We start from the raw sequence: 22,204 nt of genomic DNA, 5'->3' as shown, positions 1-22,204 counted from the left end.
AAAGTATCTTGGATTACAGTCAAGCACCACTGTGTTCAGCTCAGTGTTTTTGAAACCAGGAAAATGTTTCTATTGTTTTGTTTTTGGTTTTTTGTTTTGTTTTGTTTTCTTTTCTTTTCTTTTTTAGGTAGGACCTGGTATAACCAGAATTTCTTTTTTGGGGGGGGGCTACTTTTCAGATTTGTGCAAATCTTTTTAAAGCCAACTGAAGTTGTTTATGACTGTATTTATACCAAAGCATTTTAATATCCATGCTGTCATTATATTCCTAATTCCACTGGTTAGAAAATTATATCATATTTTGCTGGGCATGATGGTGCATGCCTATAATCCCAGCAGCTCTGGAGGCTGAGGCAGGAGGATTACAAGTTTGAGGTTAGCCTCAGCAACTTATTGAAATCCTAAGCAACTTAGAGAGACCATGTCTCAAAATAAAAAATAAAAAGGGCTGTAGATGTGACTCAGTGGTTAAGGGCCCCTACATTCAATCCCCAGTATCTCCCCCGCAAAAAAATTATATCCTATTTCAATGGAAGTTCAAAGGTAAACTTTTTTTTTCTGACTCATACACAAATAACCAATAAAATCTTTTAAAAGAACATACACTCTTTAAAGATTATATATTTTAAGGGGCCTAATAACCATACCATAAAAGATAGTCTTTTTCTTTAAATAGTTTTTTAGATGTTGATAGACCTTTATTTTATTCATTTATTTATATGTGCTAAAAATCAAACCCAGTGCCTCACACATGCTAGGCAAGCACTCTACCACGGAGCTACAACCCCAGCCTCAAAAGATAATCTTTATATTTTTAAACAGATAAAAATTTTGTCTAAATACATGATTGAATTGTTTCTGACTAAAGCATAGGAAATAACTTGTTTTAAAGTCTGATTTTATATAGACTATATTTTCTTGAAATCAAAGCTATTATAGAATTGAATAATCAAAATTATAAATTTATATAAAATAAAAATTAATGTTTACAATGAGTAGTGAAAACCTTTTTAAAAGACAATTTCCTAAGTATAACAGTATATGGGCCTGGGGTGGTGGTGCATGCCTGTAATCCCAGCGGCTCAGGAGGCTGGGGCAAGAGGATCTCAAGTTCAAAGCCAGCCTCAGCAAAAATGAGATGCTAAACAACTCAGTGAGACCCTGTCTCTAATTAAAATACAAAATAGGACTGGGGATGTGGCTCAGTGGCCCAGTACCCATGAGTTCAATCTCCCATACCAAAAAAAAGTATATGGGAGTAGGAAGGGTATGGACAATCTGTAACTTGTACCAAGATTCTAATTTTTTACTTCTCGTATTCTCATTATTCTTTATAATGCTCCTTTATCTTTGTTACACTTTTCTTTAGTTTTATAATCTCATTGTCTTTCCTACAGAATAGAGGAATTATTTTTCCTTGACCACTTGTCATCATTTTTTTTACTTTTATTTATTTATTCACTATTTTTTTACTTTGTTTTAATAAATTACAAATGCAACAATTGTTTTACATTGAACCACATGGTTTTTTTTTTAAAGGGTTGAATGATATAAAATGAATAATATAGTGAAGTGTAATATTAACCATAGCCCTAAAGTATTTCTTTATTTATAGGAATTTGTTTAAATGCTGAACCCACCCCACCCTAGTGTTGGGGATCAACCGCAGGTCCTCAAACATATTGGGCAAGTGCTCTACCACTGACCTACAGCCCCAACCCTAAATGTTGTACTCCTAAGCAAAACTTTTTTTAAAATCTACTCCTTCAAATTATAGCTACCAGAAATAATCTATAGCTATACCAATGTATCTACTGACAGAGAATGTTTAGCCTTATAGAAAAGTATTCTAAAAGTGGCTAACAATAAAAGTATTCTAAAAGTAACTAATAAGGCAAGGTTTATACAGTTATAATAAAGTAAATTAATTCATCTTATCCAAATGCTACTATGATTTCTCTTAAATTATTTTTTGAAAAATTATTAGACATTTGGATTAGCTGTGAATTTCTTTTATACTTCTCCATTCTAATTGACCATTAAAAGTTGACTAGAATAAATGAGAACATTACATTTTAATTCCATATTATTTTCACTTTTCCCCATTACTCAAATTTAAATTTATATGGACAAATCTTTTGCTAGTTCTTTCTGAATTTTTTCAGTATTGGATATTTTTATCTGTTTCAGGAGCCACTGGAAAAAAAAAAAAAAAAACATGAAATTTGACTGACTTGCCACCACCTCTGGCTTTAAAAACCACATTGGTTTTCTAGTCTTCCTTTTATAATAGTTTCATAGGCAGACTTGTGGTCAAAAGTGATGTCAAGCATTAATAAATTATTCCCAAAGTCTCTTTATATCAGTTCTTTGATCTGTTTTTCACACTCAGAGTTCAGGGGTAACTGTCTTTTTTTTTTTTTTTTTTCTTTTATAATTCATTCTTTAAATTTCTGTACTTGCACTTACATTTGGAACTCAGATGAAACAGGAAAATTTTTTAATATATAAATATATTAAGAGATAAATTTTTTTCCATAGATGGAGAAATACATAGACATACATATTTACATCTTCTAATAAGCATCAGTTTTTTTCCTAGCCCCATTTATTTCCAGACCTATTAGGGGAATACAACTTCAAACTAGAAATCAGTAATGGTGAGTGTTGTTCCTAGATTTGTGATTAACCTTCCCTGTACCTTGAAGAAGCACATCATGTTGCTGGACTAATACAATTTTAAGCCTTGTAGAAATAAAGGACGTTGTAGAAAATAGTGTGAACTTGTTACTACATAAAAATTCTAAAATTTTCACAGCTTCTAAAAGCCTTTAGAAAGGCATTAGACTCTGTTTTTATAGGAAACTACCAAGACTATAGTTCAAATATTGTGAGTCTCCTTTTAAGATGAGAAATAGCTTTCAAAATAAAGGTATTGAGATAAAAAGGAAATAGCAAAGAGAATGAGTAAATATTATGAACTCACTCTGAATTCACTCTCCCTTGAGAGGTCCTCAAGTGTTGATGATCTAATTTACCTGCATTGTTTCTAAATTTGGCAATTATATTTAAGAATATTTAAGAAGAGTGAGAATTGATTATTGTCTTTTAGTCATAACATATAGTAAATGCTGACGAATTAACACAAACTATATCAGGTAAAACCAAAAGTTGATGCAATTCTAATGTCAAAGATGCTTTTGTTTCAAAACAAAAATTTAATTTTCTCAGTTTTTTCAATAACCTCCTTATGCTATCAGAGACATTCACAAAAGGGATGAGACAATCTATAGCCTGCTTCCAAGAAATAAAATGTTGTAGTTATGGCCAATTTTCTTATTTTTAAGAGAACACTCATGTTTCTAGTCATAAAATTGATGTTTTCTGACATTATTATTTTTCTGAGACTTTTAATGCTAAGTAGTTGACATCACACTGATGTGTCTTCTGTTATCTCCTGATAAATAAGAAACACCATATCTAAACACCATATCTTCACCTATGCTAGTCTGAATTGAGACCATCATTGTGCAGTTGCAGGAATTTATAGTGCAAAATCATATGGTCTCTTGCCTTGCATGTGCAAGGCCCAGGGTTCAATCCCCAGCACCATAGAAAATGAAGGGGAGAAGACAAAACCACTCGGTCTGTAGCTCCACACCCATACCTACTCTTTATATTTTTTTATCTTTTGACTTGTTTCCCTCTTTCACCAAAACATTAGTTCTTATTACAGCTGTATTTAAAAAACACCTCATGTACTAAGATACTTGGTATTGAGAATCTTCCTTTATTCATTGTAGAATGGTATAGAACAAATTTTTAAAAACAGCAATTTTACTTTTCATTTCCACTATCGTACATGAAGAAAATTCAACTGAAATAACAGAAAGCCTTGAAGGAGTGATTCTTTCTAACACTGGTCTGGCATTAAAATTTTCTGGTTGGGCAGCACAATTGTTTAATTGGGAATCTCAGTGACAGCTGAACAACCTCGATGCTTGGGTCAGCAAGCAGAGGAGCTTCATTCTGTCACCTATCAAGAATGATGCTTGTCAGGACTGATCCTTTCACTTAGAGAACACTCTTGTTTCTAGTCATACCATTGTTGTTTTCTGGTATTTACAATGGAATAGACACTTCAACACTAAAAGAGAATAAGTACATAGGTATATTTGTAATTCTTTGTTTTTTGTAAGCCAAATGCAAATATAACACTACTGCAGATACTGCTTCATCAGAAGTCCCCAAGATAACCAAAAGTAAGTGCCAATTTCCTCATCTCAGGAATAGTGCCATATAACAGACTTAATTCTAGTAATCAGCCTATTTGCAAAGCATGTCATATAGCCTTCTGGGTTAGTTAACTCCTTGGCCTTCTAATAGGTACCTAAAAGAGTCATTTAATGTTTTTGCATGTATTACTTAATAATGTGTAGAAAAATTTTTAAGTTCACTTTTTCTTTATTCTGTCTTTTTTACCCATCTTCCCTCATTGTAGCAAATTAGACGGCCGGATGAAAGCAAAGGAGTTGCTAGTAGAGTTGGATCCCTCAAAGTAAATATGTTTCTAACATTTTTTGGCAAGATTTCGTCTATAGCCTACACTTCTTCCTTTTTGGAGGGTGGGGGAGGGGAAGGGGGCTTTTTCCATTTTTCACCATCCCATTTTTTTTATTTTAATTATTTTTATTGGCTGTTGGGTCATATTATTCTTTTTGTTTCAGCTACACATAGAGCAACCAGCTGAAGGCAAGATGCCAAATAACTAGCTTTGAATGGCACCACAAACAAGAGAAAGGGCAACTGCCTTATTACAGGTGCCTATAATTTGGGGTTCTAGAGTAAATAAACCGTTCCTCTGATTGATGTCACTGATTGTGTGTTAATATCCTGTTACACAGAGAACTAATATATTTTTAGAATGTTATCTCCCCTTTTAACACTTTTTGTAAAAAAAAAAAAAAATTTAAATGTTATGTTAGTGTCATTATCAGCTGTAGTTCAGTCCAGAAAAAAAATTATTATGAGTTAATAACATGTATTGAATACATGTAATCTTAGGAACTAGAAAGGAATTTTATAAGATGCTAGTAAAAAAGGGCCCACATATAGCTAAGTGTTTAAGCACTCTAAATCTCCTTTTTTTAAGTTTAAAAAAATTGATATAATAATAATTTAGAGATTTATCTAAATGTTTGCCCATTCATGTATACAATCTACCAATATACAACCTATAGATTTCTGGTGTAGCTATTTGCTAATGGTTAAATATCACTTGATCAGTATATTTAACCATTGAAATATACTGGTTATGCAATTCTCTTAACCTTTAATCATAATGAAAAGGTAAGCAAATTCTTACCCTTCAGAAACAGACATGGTCATTGATTACTTCTAATGCTGCCACCGTAAGTGCAAGTTAGAAAATTGCTGAACTCTAAAAATATGCAGAATGAGCACCCACAAATTAACCACTTTTTTATATCTCAATCCCATTTGCCTCTACAGTAATAGTAACTGTTAATCAAAATGCCAAATAATTCAGTGCACTGAAGTGTCCTAAAATTCGGTAACTACCTTGAAACTTAATATTGAGTCATCTCAAAATTTTACACACCTCCTATTTATTTCCACTTAGCAATTTATGAAACACAAACTCTGCACTCTTTTCTCTCGTTGCCTCTTCTGTCTTCTTAGTTTTACTTTTTGTTGTTTATTTATTTGTGTGTGCACACACCAGTGCACATGGATGAAGGTGTGTTTGTATGTTTGTGTTCTTTATTCCTAAAAAGCCATCCTCTCTGTTCTCTAACACTGCTTTATAGTGGGTAACTATTATATTAAAATGTTATTTCACTAGGGATAATCAGAGGGAGTGGGAAGTGTTGATTGTATGCCTGTTTCAAAAACAAGGCAACATAAGATTATTCACTCCGGAAAATGTGATGATTTATCAGTAGCATTCCTCACTGTCTGTTTGTGAGGTATCATATCTTAGCTTGTCATTAAGAGAAGATAATTCCATTATTGTTTAGAATATGGATTTATGACAGATTCAAGTGAGAAGGTGCAGTACAAAATTTTATTAAAATTATGGTAGTTAACTGAGGGAAAAAAATGGCATCCATAACTGTAGAACCTTCTGCTTTAAACTGGATTGTATGTAAAAGAGTGTGTGTGTGTGTGTGTGTGTGTGTGTGTGTGTAATTATCTCAAGTTTATCTTTTGGTTTATCAGGTTATAAGTGTGTTTATTACTTTTAAGTGTATATACATTATAGTTATGTATATACACATATATGCTTAAGAACAAATATGACATATTTACTGTTTATTTAAATATGGATGCAGTTTTAAATTTTAAAAAGTGTTTTTGGGAAACAGAGAAAAATTCGTAATCTTTAAGTATTTTTACTTAGTATTTCTACCAAATAAAAAAATTTTAAGTGAATTAACTATCCTTACATTCTTGGGAATGTAAGGATAGTTGTAGTAATTATTTACATTAATGCTGAGGAGACAAGATACTCTAATTTAAAAAAAAAATAAAATGTTGACTTCCTAGTCATGGATTTGTTAAACATTTATTCTTATATTATTCAAAGATCATTGATACTTTGAAATGTTTGCCAAAGGCAGTGAGAAATGTATAATGCTATGATCTTATTTTAAAAGGAAAAAAAGGAAAACTGAAAAGAGAACAAGTTGCCTTTTCAATTCATTTTCTGATGTTTACATGTAGCTCCATCGAAAGCTGGAGGAGCTCAGAGATCACCTAGAAGGCAATGTGAAAGGATACTCTCTCAGAGTAAATGTACGATTTCACTTGATGATTTTTTCCCCCCTTAAACTTCTGCTGACTGGTAATTCCAAATCTGACTGGTTTGTCCTCTCATCTCCATCTATTTTACTTTCTGTCTCTCCCCCACCCCTTTCTTTCTTTTCTAGCTACAGCATCATGCTCACATTTGTAAAATAAAGATTATACTGGCAGTATAGAGGATCCTTAAACCACACTTACATTGCTTTTGATTTAATAACATTTTGGCCCCAATGCAAAATAAAAATTTTCAAAATCAGTGCTCCATTTATAGTAGTAAACTTTTTAAAGAATCTTTTCAGGGAACTTCTATTTGGAGTTTTTCCATTGACCATTTATTTTGTTCCTTGTTGGATGTGTCAGCAACATTATAAATTATGGACTGCACCCAAAGAATAGAACTTTGTTGATTCAATTTCAGTTTTTAAGGAAAATGATCAACATAGATAATCAGTCAAGTAGACACATATATTCTGAGTTAATAGACTAATCATAACTCAGATTTTTAAAAATAATTGTCATTTTTTTATTTTAAAATAAGAAAATTAGCAGCAATCTTCTTCACCCAGAACACCTTCATGTAGCATATTAAATTCTGGAGCTAAAAGTTCATAAACAAAAGACAACCTTTGAAGGAAAACAGTGCCTGACAGCCACTCAATCCTGTACATGTATCATATAGGTGGTACTAACAACAGTATTTTTTACAACAGATAATTCAGGTTTTTAGAATGCTTGATCTTCCTTTTAAAAGTATCTTTTGAAGAAAAGTGGAATTAAAAATGGCTAAAATAGTATATGATATAAATACAGCAAAAGAATTAAATTATTAAAATAAATGATTTATGACTTAACCCTGACTTCCTGTTCCTGGGATTTCTAAAAATGTTCCTATTAATCTAGCACTTGATATACTTCTCTAAAGATTATTACCATCTATGCAATTCATATTGCCATAGTAATTTTTTATAAAAAATAGAATAAAAGTTAGATGGTAATTCTCTGAGATATCAGCCTCTTTTTAATTATATTATATATATAATTATGTATGTCTCTATATTAAATTTCTGATTATTAAAGTCCCTAGTGTTAACTAATACCAGCCTTTAATTCTGATAGCTAAACAGAAAAAGAAATTTATGTGTCCCATTTCTCTACTGTTTTTGAGCCAGTCCTTTTCTATGTATATTCTTGACAGAATTTGAGAGATCATTCAAAATCAGTCCCTAGAATCTGTTACACAATTGTTGAAATAAAAAAAGTTAATATGAATTTTATGACTAAACATACCTGAATACTGTACTAGAAACTACTAAAATATTCTGATACATGTATTTTAGTGTTGTGCTCTTCCCTAACCAGTCATGAGAACTGATATTTTTTTTTTAATCAAATTGAGACTAGAAAGTCAAGACTTGATAAGGTCTACATGATGGGAGTTGGTGTAAAATTAAGATTAAATTACAAGTTTGATTTCTGTTTTAAGCACCTGTGCTGCTGTATAATAACTAGTCTCAACATCTTTGTCTTTTGTTCCTTTTCAATCAGAAAACTTTGTTTTCTTTTTTTTACCTTTTTTTTACCTTTTGTTTACCTTTTTTTCTAAAAAGATTAAATATGGGATATGTCATCCTAAGGGTTCTATTAACTACAAGATTTAAAAAAAAAATAACTATTAAAAGGCAAATAGTACCCTCTTTAGAGATGTCAACTAAGAAAACATGTAAATCAAAGGCTCAGCTAAGTGTTCAGTTTCTTTTTAATTCGTATTACCCAAGTACACCTTGAGTATGCCATATATATTAAAAATTGTTCCTTGAAAATAAAGTTATTCTTAGAACCATAGACCCAAACATATTTTGCTTCTAAAATGAAGTAAATTGGCAAACAGTGACCATTCTGTTCTGGGAAAATTTATTGCATGTGTTCACACAACAGGAGCAAGGATGTGGATACCTTTTAATTCATTGAAACACAAGAGAATAATTTCAGTAAAGTGAAAGGTTCAGAACCATGTTGCCAATTAAACATTTTATTTAATAGTTGGAGAATGTGACACATCATTCAGAACTGTGGGATAAGGATTTAATTAAATCATTGATGCATCAATTTATATAATGCATATATATGTATTTTAGAATGAAAAGAGCCCTGCACCCTCTTGATGAGTGAGTCCTGTAATTTTTGGAATAATATTGTCTTATTTATTTCTCCTATGAAAATATGTTTTTCTTTCTACATTGACTTCTATAATAAAAAGAAGGATATAGTAGACTTTTAGTTTCTGAGTTAAGAATGAATCATCTTTTTCTTTACATTTACAAAGCAGGATATTTTGAACCCTAAATGGGTCTTTAGCGATTTTAATAACTGTTAATAATACCTAAGCAGAATTTGCCTAATTTAAAGAGTGCAAAAATTACTATAAATCCTTAGACTGATGATGTATTGAGAATAATGACTGAGAATAAAACCATATAAGAAAGAATTTTCCATTAAATCAAACATATGAATCTAGTAGGGAAAACACTAACATTAATGCACAAGATTGAAGAACAGTGCAGACAGTGTTAAGATAGAAAAGCATAGAATAAGATAATGCAAACTAATGCTTTGTTAGATAATATAAATTAAGGTAAATTTATAAGGAAGTTATTTAGGACCAGTAGGAAGAAGGGCGAATACAATGATTTACATGATTGCACTTTTTTTTAGGTTTTTTAAGATCAGCATTTTCACTTTATCCTTAGTTCTAAATTACTTTCTTACATTTTTGATTAATAGGTTATTATCTTTGGGGTATTTGCACTTTTATATTCATTAAGTGAGTGCTATAACTCAGGGATCAGCAAACCATCCTGTGGGCCAAATCCCACTCTTCTGTAGGCCCACAAGGTAAGAATGATTTTTGCATTTTTAAATGGTGGGGATTGGGGGATCAAAAAAAGAACATTTCATGACATGTGAAAATTATAAGAAATTCAAATTTCAGTGTCCAAATAATAAACTTTTAATGAAACATTGACATACTTATTCATTTGCAGTTGTTAACTATATCTTCATCTTTTGTTTCATTGCGTATTCAACTCTCAGTTGTAGCTTTTGGACTACAACAGAGAGTTGAATAGTTGAAGAAGAAATTTCAACAACCCTCAAAGCCTACAATATTTTCTCTCTGATCTTTTACAGAAAAAGTTTGCCAAGTTTTGCTGTAACTATCTAGTGCATCTATAAATTGAATAAACTGGGTGTGATGGCACATGACTGTAATCCCAGCTTTTAGGAAGACTGGAGCAGGAGGAATACAAGTTTGAGGTCAAACCCAACAACTTAGAGACCTATCTCCAAATAAAATAAAAAGGCCTGTGGGTGTGGCTCAGTGGTAGAATGCCCTTGGGTTGAATGCCTAGTACCACCACCAAAAGAAAAAAAAAAAAAAAAAAGGTTATAGTAGACTCTGTGAAATATGTCCATTTTAGAGCTTGAGGAAAGGAGAGCTGCTCATTTTTCTGGGGATGGTTTTAAATTATTCTGCATGGAAACGTATTTAAAAGAGTTAGTCCCCTGAGATAGTCAACCTTTATATTTTTATTTTTTTTCTTTTACATTTTTTCTTTATTCTCTCTTCACATACTACCTTTCCCACCCACCCCACACTCACGCATACACATAAAGTAAATCTATGGAATTACCATTATTGAGGCCTCAAATATGAAACTATTTCTGGGCACAGTGGCATGCATCTGTAATCCCAGCAACTCAGGAGACTGAAGCAGGAAGACTGCAAGTTCGAAGCCAGCCAGGGCAACTTAACAAGACCTTTCTCAAAATACAAAGTAAAAGTGACTGAGGATATATAGCTCAATGGTAGAGCGCCACTAGGTTCAATCCCCAGTACCACAGAAAAAGAAAGAAAAGAAAAAATTATCATTCAGAGTGTAGATTGTAGATTCTTCTTCTCTTAATGGGGGGGATAGTCCCTATGGGAATTTAGAATATAAAGCTAAAACTCATTTTTCATACCCAAAACTTTTTAAAAGTGTTATTAGAGTACTGTTTACATATATATATATATATATATATATATATATATATATAGTATTTTTGTTTAGTACTTCCTTATATTTTATAAAAGATAATTCCCCTGAAGCCCATGATGGACTTTTGGTTTATACTAAATTGCCTATATGACCTCACCTAAAATCTTATAACCTCTACAAAAAAAGTTTATATAACTGAGAAAGATATCCTGACATGATCAGGTAATATAAAACATTTTAACATATAGCATTTAAAATCTGAAAGTAATCTGCTTTGAATCAGCCAACTTTGAGCAGGGATGAACAGCTGTATCATTAGTTCTTAGATGAGTAAATAATCAGTAGTCCTTAGATTTCTAAACATCTGTTTGTAGTCTATTTTCTTTAGATAAATTTCAATGTCTTTCAGTTCTTATATGCAGAACATTGTTTGAACCTCCTAAGTCTTCCCTGCTTGATATTTTGGCATTCACTTGTATTTTTAAAAATGTACTCATTTACCATAGTAATTAGGTAACATCCTGAGTATCTTGGTAGATTGTGTCTTTTAAACATGACCAGACTACAATCATGATTAAGATGTCAATAAATCAATTTTAATGTGAAAAGTTAATTAATTCAATTCTCCAAGGTTTTGGTTCTACTAAAACATAAGATTATTATATGTTATCCTATTCTTCAAATCAAAAAATCAAATCATCCAATATTTATAAAATAACATAATACATCATTTGAAATAAGTGATGCATCTATGAGGTATTTAATGCTCAAAGCAAAATTTCCCTTTTCAGAATTAACTTTAATATAAAAATAAGGCACTAATAAAAAATCTCCTTGATAAGTAACTTTCCCCAGTAATAAAAAATGGTGAACTGAGAAGAAAAGACAAGATTCTCAAACTGTTTTGAACAGAACAAACACAGCACAGTTTTCGTAGAACTATCTTCCTAAGAGGTACATATGGTTGGAAAAATTCTTAATTTCTTAAAATCTATAGAATTGAGCATATTGTAGGAGTTACCTCAAAGCAATAAGTGGCTGTGATACTTTTAAATCACAATAAATCACTTTTTTTTTCAGTAGTGTGGCCTGAACCCCAGGGCCTCACACATGCTAGGCAAGCACTCTTACCACTGAGCTACACCCCCAGCCTTATCACAAATTTTTAATAGTAAGCTTTAAAAAGTTCTGAATATTAATCATAAGGTTAGTTTTTTAAGGATAGTAGAAGCAAGAGTTAATATATTTATTCATTCAATAAATATTGAATACTATATTCTGCAGTGTTGGATGCTAGAAATATAGTTAAAGAACAAATCTAACCAGTTGTTTCTGATTCCTTCACTTTGTCATCTTCTATAATTCCTCATTATAACTTTGTATCTTGAAATTTCATACATAATTTATAACTAGAAAATATATACTTAACAATTTTAGCTCGCATGGCATTGTAAAACTAAAGAGTCAGTTGTGGTAACCCATGACTCTAATCCCAGCTACTTGAGAGGGAGGCTGAGGCAGGAGGATTACAAATTAGAGGCTAGCCTCAGCAACTTAGTGAAGCCTTCAGCACCTTAGCAAGACCCTTGCCTCAAATTTTTTAAAAAAGGGCTGGGGATGTAGCTTAGTAGTAAAGTGCCTCTGAGTTCAATCCATAGTACCAAATCAAGGGGAAAAAATACAAAAACAAACCCTTTGTGAGGGGAGACCACTGTGACAACCTAGAAAGTAAGAACAGGTCAGAAAATTATCAATGCTAATTAATAAAGGTTAGTCCAGCACAGTGATCTACTCCTAGTCCCAACTACTCAGGAGAGAGATCACTTAAGCCTGGGAGTTTGAGAGCAGCCAGGCAACAACAAAGCAGAATTCTGTTTAAAAAAAAAATAAAAAAGAAATCTGCCAAGTCATAAAGGTTAAACATGATTTTTAAGTATAAAAATAACTTTAATAAATCAGTGACAAAATAACTATTCAAAAATTCAATGAAACATTTTGATAAAAGATGTCTCAAATAGAGTTTTATGTTTTAAATTCTTAAACCTTCTGTGGTGTTGGTATTGACATATAGAGGAAAAGAAGAACAAGAAGGAGGGCATTCAGTAATACCAAAAACGAAATAGTAAAAACAGGAAATCATAAATCAAAATACTGATCTCTCAGTGCTTTCTTTAGAGAATAATATGAAGTTGTACATTAGAATTAAAAATGCCCTCATTTGTAGTTTCCAAATGTGAAGCCAATGAAGATCAGTGTGCTACCATAGGAAAACTTATCCAGTGTTCTGCTTCTGCTTTTTCCCTTAAGTGAGCATCTTCTCAGAAAGATTAGAGCAGATGCTACCTGACCAAAGGACGTCTTTGTCATGGATTTTTTTTTCTTTTTAGCAAGGCTTTTTTTTTTTTTTTTTTTAATCACAAGGTTCTCCTTCAAGTAACTTGAGGCTTGAGATGTTTTCAAACCCAAGTGTCTGCTTATAAGGCTGTATTGTTATCTGGCAAATGTGTTTGTTGATGGAGCCATCTAAGCCTCTGAGACCCTTACTGTTCTATCATTTCCTCTTTAACAGTGTTTTCTTTTCCCCACTGCAAAACCAGGCTCGACTTCCCTCGTGCTCATCTACCTATAGTGTATCCGAGGTATATTTTGCACGTGTTTTCTACATGGTCAACAACATGCTCGCACTCACCATTTTTATTTTATTTTCCTTTTGCCTTAATTTATTTTGCCTTGCACTTTGCACTTGGCTGAAAGGGATGAGGGTACCAGAGGGGGGAAAATCACTTTTTAGGGGGAAATTTCTATATTTTTATTATGCATTGTTGTTGGAATAACTTGGGGTGGAGGGAAGCCACTGTATCACATTAAAATGGATAAAGCCAGGCTGGGTATGTAGCTCAGTGGTAGAGTGCTTGCTTAGAAGGGTACTGGGTTCAATCAATCCTTAATATCACCAAAAAAAAAAAAAAAAGAAAAAAAGAAAAAAAGAAAGAAGTCACATGAAATGACCAAAGCCCAAATAGCTAACTTATTCCTACCACCTTAATTCCATAAAGATTACTTTGAATCAGATAATGTATTCAGCTCATTAGCTGAAGGCAAAGATTTCACTTTGCATATCTGTTTGTGTGTTTCTCTGATAGCTGAGAATTTGCATGGAAGTAGTGATGATTCCATCCTATTAAACAAAGACATAGGAAAGCATCCAAAGTTAATTATTAAATGAAAAATTTGAAAAAAAGAAATAATTTCTCTATTTTTATATGAAATAGAAGATTCATTTCCTTTTTAAAAAACTTATTAGGTTACTTAGTTTCCTTGACACTTTTATTTTCATAAGGTTCTTATTATCTAAAAGAGTTTATCAGTCATGAGAATCATGTTTTTAACAAAGTATACAACATGAAATTTGGCCTATATTCTTTGTCACTGTAAAGGTTTGATTTCTTATATATGTTGTTTTAAATCATAGCATAAATAGGTTTTCTTATATTTATAAAGCAGATTTATAAAGCAGATTTATTATTTATTAACAAGCTTTTGAATATTCAATCCATGAACTCTACTTTCAAAAGCATAGGCACTGTTGAGTAATTGAGAGGCATCAAAATATGACTACTTAGTAAAAGGACTTTAACATTCTATGAATTTTAAGATCTCAGTTTCTAAGTTTACAACATCACATATTTCTACACATATTTACTTTGTACAGCAACTGTAGCTGCCATATTCAGGCCAGTATTGTCAACTTAATTCTGCTCACAAAAAGTTATCTCAGAATAATATGATGCCAAAAAAACCAGAAACACCTATCAAAAATACCAGCAGGCACCATGGTGCTTGCCTGTAATCCTGGTGAGTTGGGAAACTAAGGCAAGTGAATATAAGTTTGAGGCCAGCCTCAGCAACCTAGCAAGGCTCTAAGCCACTTAGTGAGACCCTGTCTCAAAATAAAAAGGGCTGAGAATGTGGCTCAGTGATTGAGCGCCCCTGGGTTCAACCCCTGGTATTAAAATGAAATAAAATACCAGGCAGTATATACAGAACCACAGGTAGATTATCATCTTTAGATTTCAAATTTTAGGAAATCGCTTTGAAAGAAATAGCTTTATTAAATCCATAGCCTTACAAAGTTGACTTTGTTGAATCAGTAAAATCATAGCCATCTTCAATTTTACTTTGTAAATTATAACTGTCACAGATTTTTTTTTCTCTTAAAACTGGTTTTGTGAAGAATTAATTTATTTCTTCAAGGTGAAAAAGCATTCATTCTGTTATTTGCAAAACATACTTTTAAAATAAAATAAAAATATCTTTTATGTTTATATCTGGAATACAGTTCTAAAAGGATATAAAATATTTATAGAAGAGTTCAGGAAAAGTGCCAGGAAAATAATGCAGAGTTTTGAAAAGTTCTATAGTTACAGGAGAATCCTTATACAACAAACTCTAAGGGAACAATGTGAATTCTTTTATTTTACTTTTTCATTGTCATTTCGGTATTTGAAGTGGCAAATAGTGCTTGAAATGTATAGGGAACACACTTAGCATGCGTTCAATATAGTGCCACTGTCATAATGAGATTTCACAAAAGTCTGAAGAGCGATTTAAATAAAGATCCTTGAGCAATATAAAATGTTTTTATAAGTAAACCATAGCCTCAATCTGTATGGAAGATTTAAACCCACAAAGTAATCTTAAAAAGAATATGCACAATGGAACAAGTCTTCTTCCCCAAATTGATGGCATTATTAGATATGCATGTTATTTGCTACCATAAAGATGAAGAGTTAGTTCCTTCTTAAAACCTAGTGATAGAGAAGCAAAGTATTAAAAGGCAAATGAACTACTTGTGATATCAACAAAGACTTTTTGAAAGAGAAGGTGAATGTCATCTCATATTACATTTTCCACAGGTCTTTCTTAATTCCCCAGGATTACAATTTCCAGTGTAAAAAATATATAACACATTTCTTTTTGCCACTTCATCCAGGCAATTCTCCATTTACCATGAGAATGTATAAGAAGTCTACCATTGGCATCATCTCCAATCACAGCCTACAGCATCCATCAGGGTATTACTTTCTTTCTGACAGCATGTGTGCAGGAGGGTTCTCAGGTTGGAGAGGAGGGTTTTGGGAGGAGGGGTTGCATATGCTGTGGCATTTGCTCCATGGCACTCAGCTCTTAAATGAACTCTGGCTTCATCTGGGTTTGTTTCTTTCATTGTGACATGTGGGCTTTCTTTGTCATAAGTGTTTCTCTTTTTTTGTTATTTGTTGTAGGGTTTCTGTGGTCTTTGTAGGTGGTGTTTAATTTATGAGGACCAATAAATCTAAGAACTAATTAAGGAACCTAATATTCATAATAATCCCATGCACAGAAATAACCTATAATTGCTTTCTACTTAATCTTAAATTGATAGTTTGTTTCACCAAATTTTTTACTTTAAACTTGATAATTAAAATTTTAAGGAATATCCTCATGTTTCAATATCACATGAAAGCCTCTTGACAGGCATGTTGGTAAAGTGCAGTGTTTATTCTATAGCATCCCTGTGGAAGTAGCAAATCTTTCATGACTCAGTATCTTTTTCCACCTATGCTTATATCATCTTCACTTACTTCCTCTACTGAAGAAAGTCTCCAACCACTAATGTAGCACATTGGCTTTAACAATTGTACATCACTGTCTTTTAGGCATTTGTTAGATGAAAAATAATAAGGCTTTCTCAAAAAGGAACCTATCTATGAGTTGTACAAGAACAAGAAAATTTTAACCTTAGTTGACTGATAATACTGGGCAAATGTTATTCCATGTATTTAATTGTCCCTTTGTTTAAAAAAAGCAAAACCTAACTTTCCATATTTCTAACCAGTCTTCTCCATTTTCCAATTTTCCAGCACTGTTCATTTTTTCAAATACTTTGAAAAGATTACTTCAGGATTTCTCTTTTAAAAAGCAACAGAATAAGAGCTGTCTCCTGATAGAAATAACATTCACTTTGAATATTACTTATATATAACATCATGTTATAAATGAATAAATATATATATTCATTCTCCAATATATGTGTATACATATTTATTCTCAAATATATATATGTATAATAAGCCTAAGACAGTATCTAAACCAAGAAAAAAAAATTCGAGTTGTCATGCTTTTAGTCCAAATTGAACCTTTTGAAACCTTATCTTAGATTTCTGAGTCACAAAGTTGATTTGGATAATTTGAAATTTCAAAGATAAATTATTTCTTATTCAATTGACAAATACTAAAACTTAACTATGTTTACTGCTTAAGAATTTTCAGCTACCTAAAGAAATGGTGCTATTTTAAAGTTGTAACATGTAAAACAGTTGTCCTTTGAAATTAACATGGTTTTGAGAACAATGCTATCCTGGCACAATGGCAGATGCCCATAATCCCAAAGACTCAGGGGGCTAAAACATGGGGATTGCAAGTGTCAGACCAACCTCAGCTACTTAGCAAAGCACTCATCAACTTAGTGAGGTCCTGTCTCAAAATGTAAAAATTAAATTAAATTAAAAGAGTTGAGGATATGACTCAGTGGTAAATTACCCCTGAGTTAAATTCCTGGTACTAAAAAAGTAAAAAATAAAGAATAACAACTCTGATCCAAACAACCTTGACTGAATAAGTTTGGAGCTTTTGCAAACAAAGTTTCAGTAAAATTGCAGATAGTAAATTTGTCAAAGAAGGAAGAGAGGAAGGGAAAAAGAAAAGGAAGACAGCTGGTCTTTAAACACCATAGCATTTCCTCTTTAAGAAAAAAAAAAAAAAAAAAAGACCATTTCTTAAACACCACAGAACTAATTGTTTAAAGTGAAAGATACTGTATCCATAAAATATTCTGCACAGTGAAGCAATCACCTGAGATTACACATTCACTGTGCATCCCCAAGCAATCACCTACTTCATAAATTGAACTTTAAAATCTTTAATAATTGATCTATTATTTATTTATTTCAATATAATTGTGTCTGATGTTCTACTCTTTCTTTTCACTCATGTGTATTATTTTCATGCCATCAATATACAAGAGTTTTGAAATTGGAGATTACATGAAGAAATGTTAGAAATAATCTTTCAAAACCACTACAAGTACTGCTTTTAACACCTTTTGATTCTTACCTCCCTTTTGAATTTTTAGAATGAATTAGAATATATAAATTGTTGTGGTCAAAATAAGAAAATTAAGTGCATGCCTTTCTTTGACATCCAAATAAGTGACAGCCAGAAAGATAATGAATTAATACATGACTTTCTCTTTGACAGGTACGTTTGATAAATCTATCTAATTAAAGCATTCTTGAATCGGTTGATAAGTATTGAAACAAGATGATTTCTATCTACTCAGACACATTTTTAAATTTCTATAATAAAAATATTTTCTTAAATATACCATTGTAGCTGACACTAGTGAATTTTTGCTTATATACTGCCACATATACTGTGATCATTTAAAACAAAAGAGGTAGGTCATCAGTGATATTTTCATATGCCTATTTAGCATACAAAGTTTAAAATTTAAGATAAACAATTCCTGAATATCTAGGAAATTTCGAGGAAAATGTCTTAAAACTAATATACAAGCTACGTTTATCTAAGGGAGGAAGAGATAAGAGGAAAGAGAGCGCTATATCATCTTCTTCATGGATATAAGGATGCAAAGAATCCATAAAGTACTTACCTAGAATCCAACTTTATTTACATAAATACAGATCAGCTTATCATGAGGTCATACATTTTCCCTGTGTTATTTACAAATGAAATATATTAGAGATATAACTAGTTAGAGATCAAATAATGATATGAGTTAAAATGACATAGCTCACCCATATTCATACCTAATATTTCCAGTTGCTATTTGAATGTCTTTTATGATCTCAGACACCAAATGTTGAACTTTGCTTTCTGAATTCCTTGTTTCTATCAGAGGTCTTGTTCTTAAAGTTTTCTGGCATAGATATCTTCTAGTTATCAATTACTGTTCCTAAACCTTTGATATCCAGTGTATTATAAATTTTATCACTTTTGTTATTCCTTTGAATTATGTCCTCTTAATTCTTACTTCTAGTACATGCAGTAAACTTTGTAGTGGTAGATTTGAAAATATATAATAAACTTGACAACATTGGTAGATTTCAAAGTGGATAATAAACTTGGCATGTCATATAAGAGGCACTAAAATATTTGTGAAATGGTGAGAGAACACATGAGCAAACATAAACTTTTCTAAAATTTATTAAGTTTCTGCATTGGAGGGTCAGGAGAATTGATAATTTATGGAAAATCTAGTATAGTACCTGAGACATAGTAAGCATTCAATAGACAAAGGGGTTTTTCTTCTCTACTGTTCATATTTAAGCCCTAATCACCTGAGACTTGAATTAGTACAATAACTAAAAAATTGTGATCTTTTGGCATAGTCCCTTTTTCCTCTTAGGCCAGACTAATCATCCTGAACACTGCTTTAATTACCCTCAGTTGTCTAACAAAAAAAAAGCTGCAAACAATACCTTTTCTTACTGTAGTAAGAATAAATGCTTCTTCCTTTCTATGAGTCCTTTATACTTCAAATGGTCATTATTCTAATATTATTTTTTAGTAACCAGTTCCTCCTAGTTTGCATGGGATTTTACTGATTTTTAGCACTGAATCTCCCATATCTTGGGAATGTCCAGTTATAAAACTGTAAATCCTACATCCCAGGACTCTTCTTAATTCCTTGCAAACTAAGACAGTTGGCCACTTACTATCATGACTCTTGATTAAGGTGAATCTTCCTGTCATTTTATGTTCCTTCTTTCTTCTTGGCCATTACTTAATGTTATTCTGTCTGCCAAAAATGCCTCCCCCACTTCATATGTTAGTTCCATCTTCCTCCAGAAAGCCACATTTAACAACTCCTATTCACCCTAATTATCCTTTCAAGAAAATTTCATTTGTACTTGGGGTCTTACCTAATATTGCTTTTTTACCTGTCAACCTACTAGTTTCTCTCTGTTTCTTACATGTTGGTAATCATCTTGATTTGCTCCCACTCTCTGTAACATTTCTTAATACCGATCTTCACTAATACTATAACCTCATTTTAAAACTTAAACACAATAAAATTTATAATTTCTGAGTTGCCATAGCCATTTTCAAGTGCTCAGTAGCCACATATATCTAGTGATTACCACATTAGAAACTTTAGATGTAGAATACTTTCATTATTATGAGCAATTCTTGCAGGTGGTAATGTTCTGATCAACCATTGTTGTTATTGTCATTGCAATCCATCATTGTGATTTTACTTCTATGTATAATATTTACTTTGATTAGGGATTGTTCTAGGAACATTGTATATAAATTCCTACCCATAGACCACATCTCTCTCCAAAGTTACAAACACTTTCATTGTTACTCAGGTCCCCAATGTTGTTCCTATATCCACTGTATTATGACATTATCCAATTATTCAGATGAGAAATTTAGGAGTTACCTTTATCTCACCAGACCAGTCAGACTACTGTAGCTTCCAGATTTTTTTTTCTTTCTCTAAGATCTATACCAGACTCTCCAGAACTACTTTAAATTATGCATTTGGGTTTCTCATCTGGATTACTAAACCGATCTCCAAACTACTTCTCCTCCCTCATTGTTTATTTCATAAATAATCCAGCTTCACACTGTTCACCAGAGTGAGTTTGTTAAAATGTTAATGTCACTGTACTGTTCTATTTATACTCTTTCATGGGCTCTCCACTATGCCTAGGAATTGGCCTCTATCAGTCTTAACAACTTCTCATTATTCACTATCAGGCTAAAGTTAGCTTCAACTTTATTTGAAGTTTCCCACATGTCAGGGTCCCTCACATCTGTGAATTTCACTGGCCTTTTTTTTTTTTTTTTTTTTTTTTCTGATTATGTCAATTTCTTTTCACTTGACTAAACTGTAATTGTCCCTTAAAATTAACAGAATGAATCAAACATCATTATCCTATGTATGATTACACAAATGGTATGCCTTTACTCCATGTACAAACACAGAAACAACATGTATCCCATTTGTTTACAATAAAAATAAATTTTAAAAAATTCTGCTCATGGGCAAAGATGGAATTCCCCTATTGTTTTCAGACAGTGTGGACCTGCTGACATCTGAACTTATTTTGAACTTAATTTTTATTGGTTCTTTTTAGTTATACATGACAGTAGGATTCATTTTGTTAAAATTATACTTGATGGAACATACCTTATTCTAATTAGGGCCCAATTCTTGTGGATGTATATGATGGTGGGATTCACTGTGGTATATTCACATATGTACATAGGAAATTTAGGTCAGATTCATTCCACTGTCTTTCCTATTCCTATACCCACTCCCTTCCATTCATTTCCCTTTGTCTAATCCTCTGAACTTCTAATCTTCCCCACTGCCCTTATTGTGGGTTAGCTTCCATATATCAGAAGACCTTCACCCTTAGGTTCTGGAGGATTGACTTATTTTACTTAGCATAATAGTCTCCACATCCATCTACTTACAGACAAATTCAATTGTGTATATATAACACAATTTCTTTATCCAATAATCTGTTGACAGGCCCCTAGATTGGCTCTATAGCTTAGCTATTGTGACTTGTGCAGCTATAAACATTGGTGTGGCTGTGTCACTGTAGTATGCTAACCTTAGATCCTTGGATATATACCCAGGAGTGGAATAACTGAGTCATATGGTGGTTCCATTCCTAGTTTTTTGAGTAATCTCCATGCTGGTTTCCAGGGTGGTTGCACCAATTTGCGGTCCCATCAGGACTGTACCCTTTTACCCATGTACTTCCATTTATTGTTACTTGTATTCTTGATAATTGCCATTCTGACTGGAGTGAGATGAAATCTCAGTGTAGTTGTCATTTTCATTTCTCTAATTGCTAGAGATGTTGAACATTTTCTCATATATTTATTGACCTTTTTTATTTCTTTTGAGAAGTGTCTGTTTTGATCTTTACCCATTTATAGATTGATAGATTTGTTTCCTATTGTCTTTTTTTAGTTCTTTGTATATCCTAGATATTAATGCTCTATCTGAGGTGCAAGTGGCAAGGATTTTCTCCCATTCTGTAGGCTCTCTCTTCACATTCTTGACTTTATTTTTCTGTGAAGAAGGTGTTTAGTTTGATGCCATCTGATTTATTGATATTTTATTTTATTTCTTGCACTGTAGGAGTCTTGTAGAGGAAGTCAATTCCTAAGGCAACATGTTGGTGTGTTGGGTGGGCCTACATTTGATTTATTTTTAAGTTTAATTAAGTTAATTAAGTTTAATTAATTAA

The 22,204-nt window shown here is 32.1% G+C and overlaps 1 protein-coding gene across 1 annotated transcript in view; it reads left to right on the top strand.

Annotated features, from left to right (window-relative positions):
* The window catches only part of GPHN (gephyrin), a 709,158-nt gene that overhangs the window by 451,329 nt on the left and 235,625 nt on the right, over positions 1-22,204 (top strand). The window contains 3 exon segments of the mRNA XM_079127200.1: positions 4,502-4,558; positions 6,745-6,816; positions 13,460-13,501. Of these exon segments, the coding sequence (XP_078983326.1) occupies positions 4,502-4,558; positions 6,745-6,816; positions 13,460-13,501 (171 nt within the window).

The sequence above is a fragment of the Sciurus vulgaris genome (assembly GCF_902686455.1).
Source record: "Sciurus vulgaris genome assembly, chromosome: 2".
NCBI classification, from domain to species: Eukaryota; Metazoa; Chordata; class Mammalia; order Rodentia; family Sciuridae; genus Sciurus; species Sciurus vulgaris.
The sequence above is the reverse complement of the archived record's forward strand: the minus strand, read 5'-3'. Positions and strand labels throughout refer to the sequence as shown.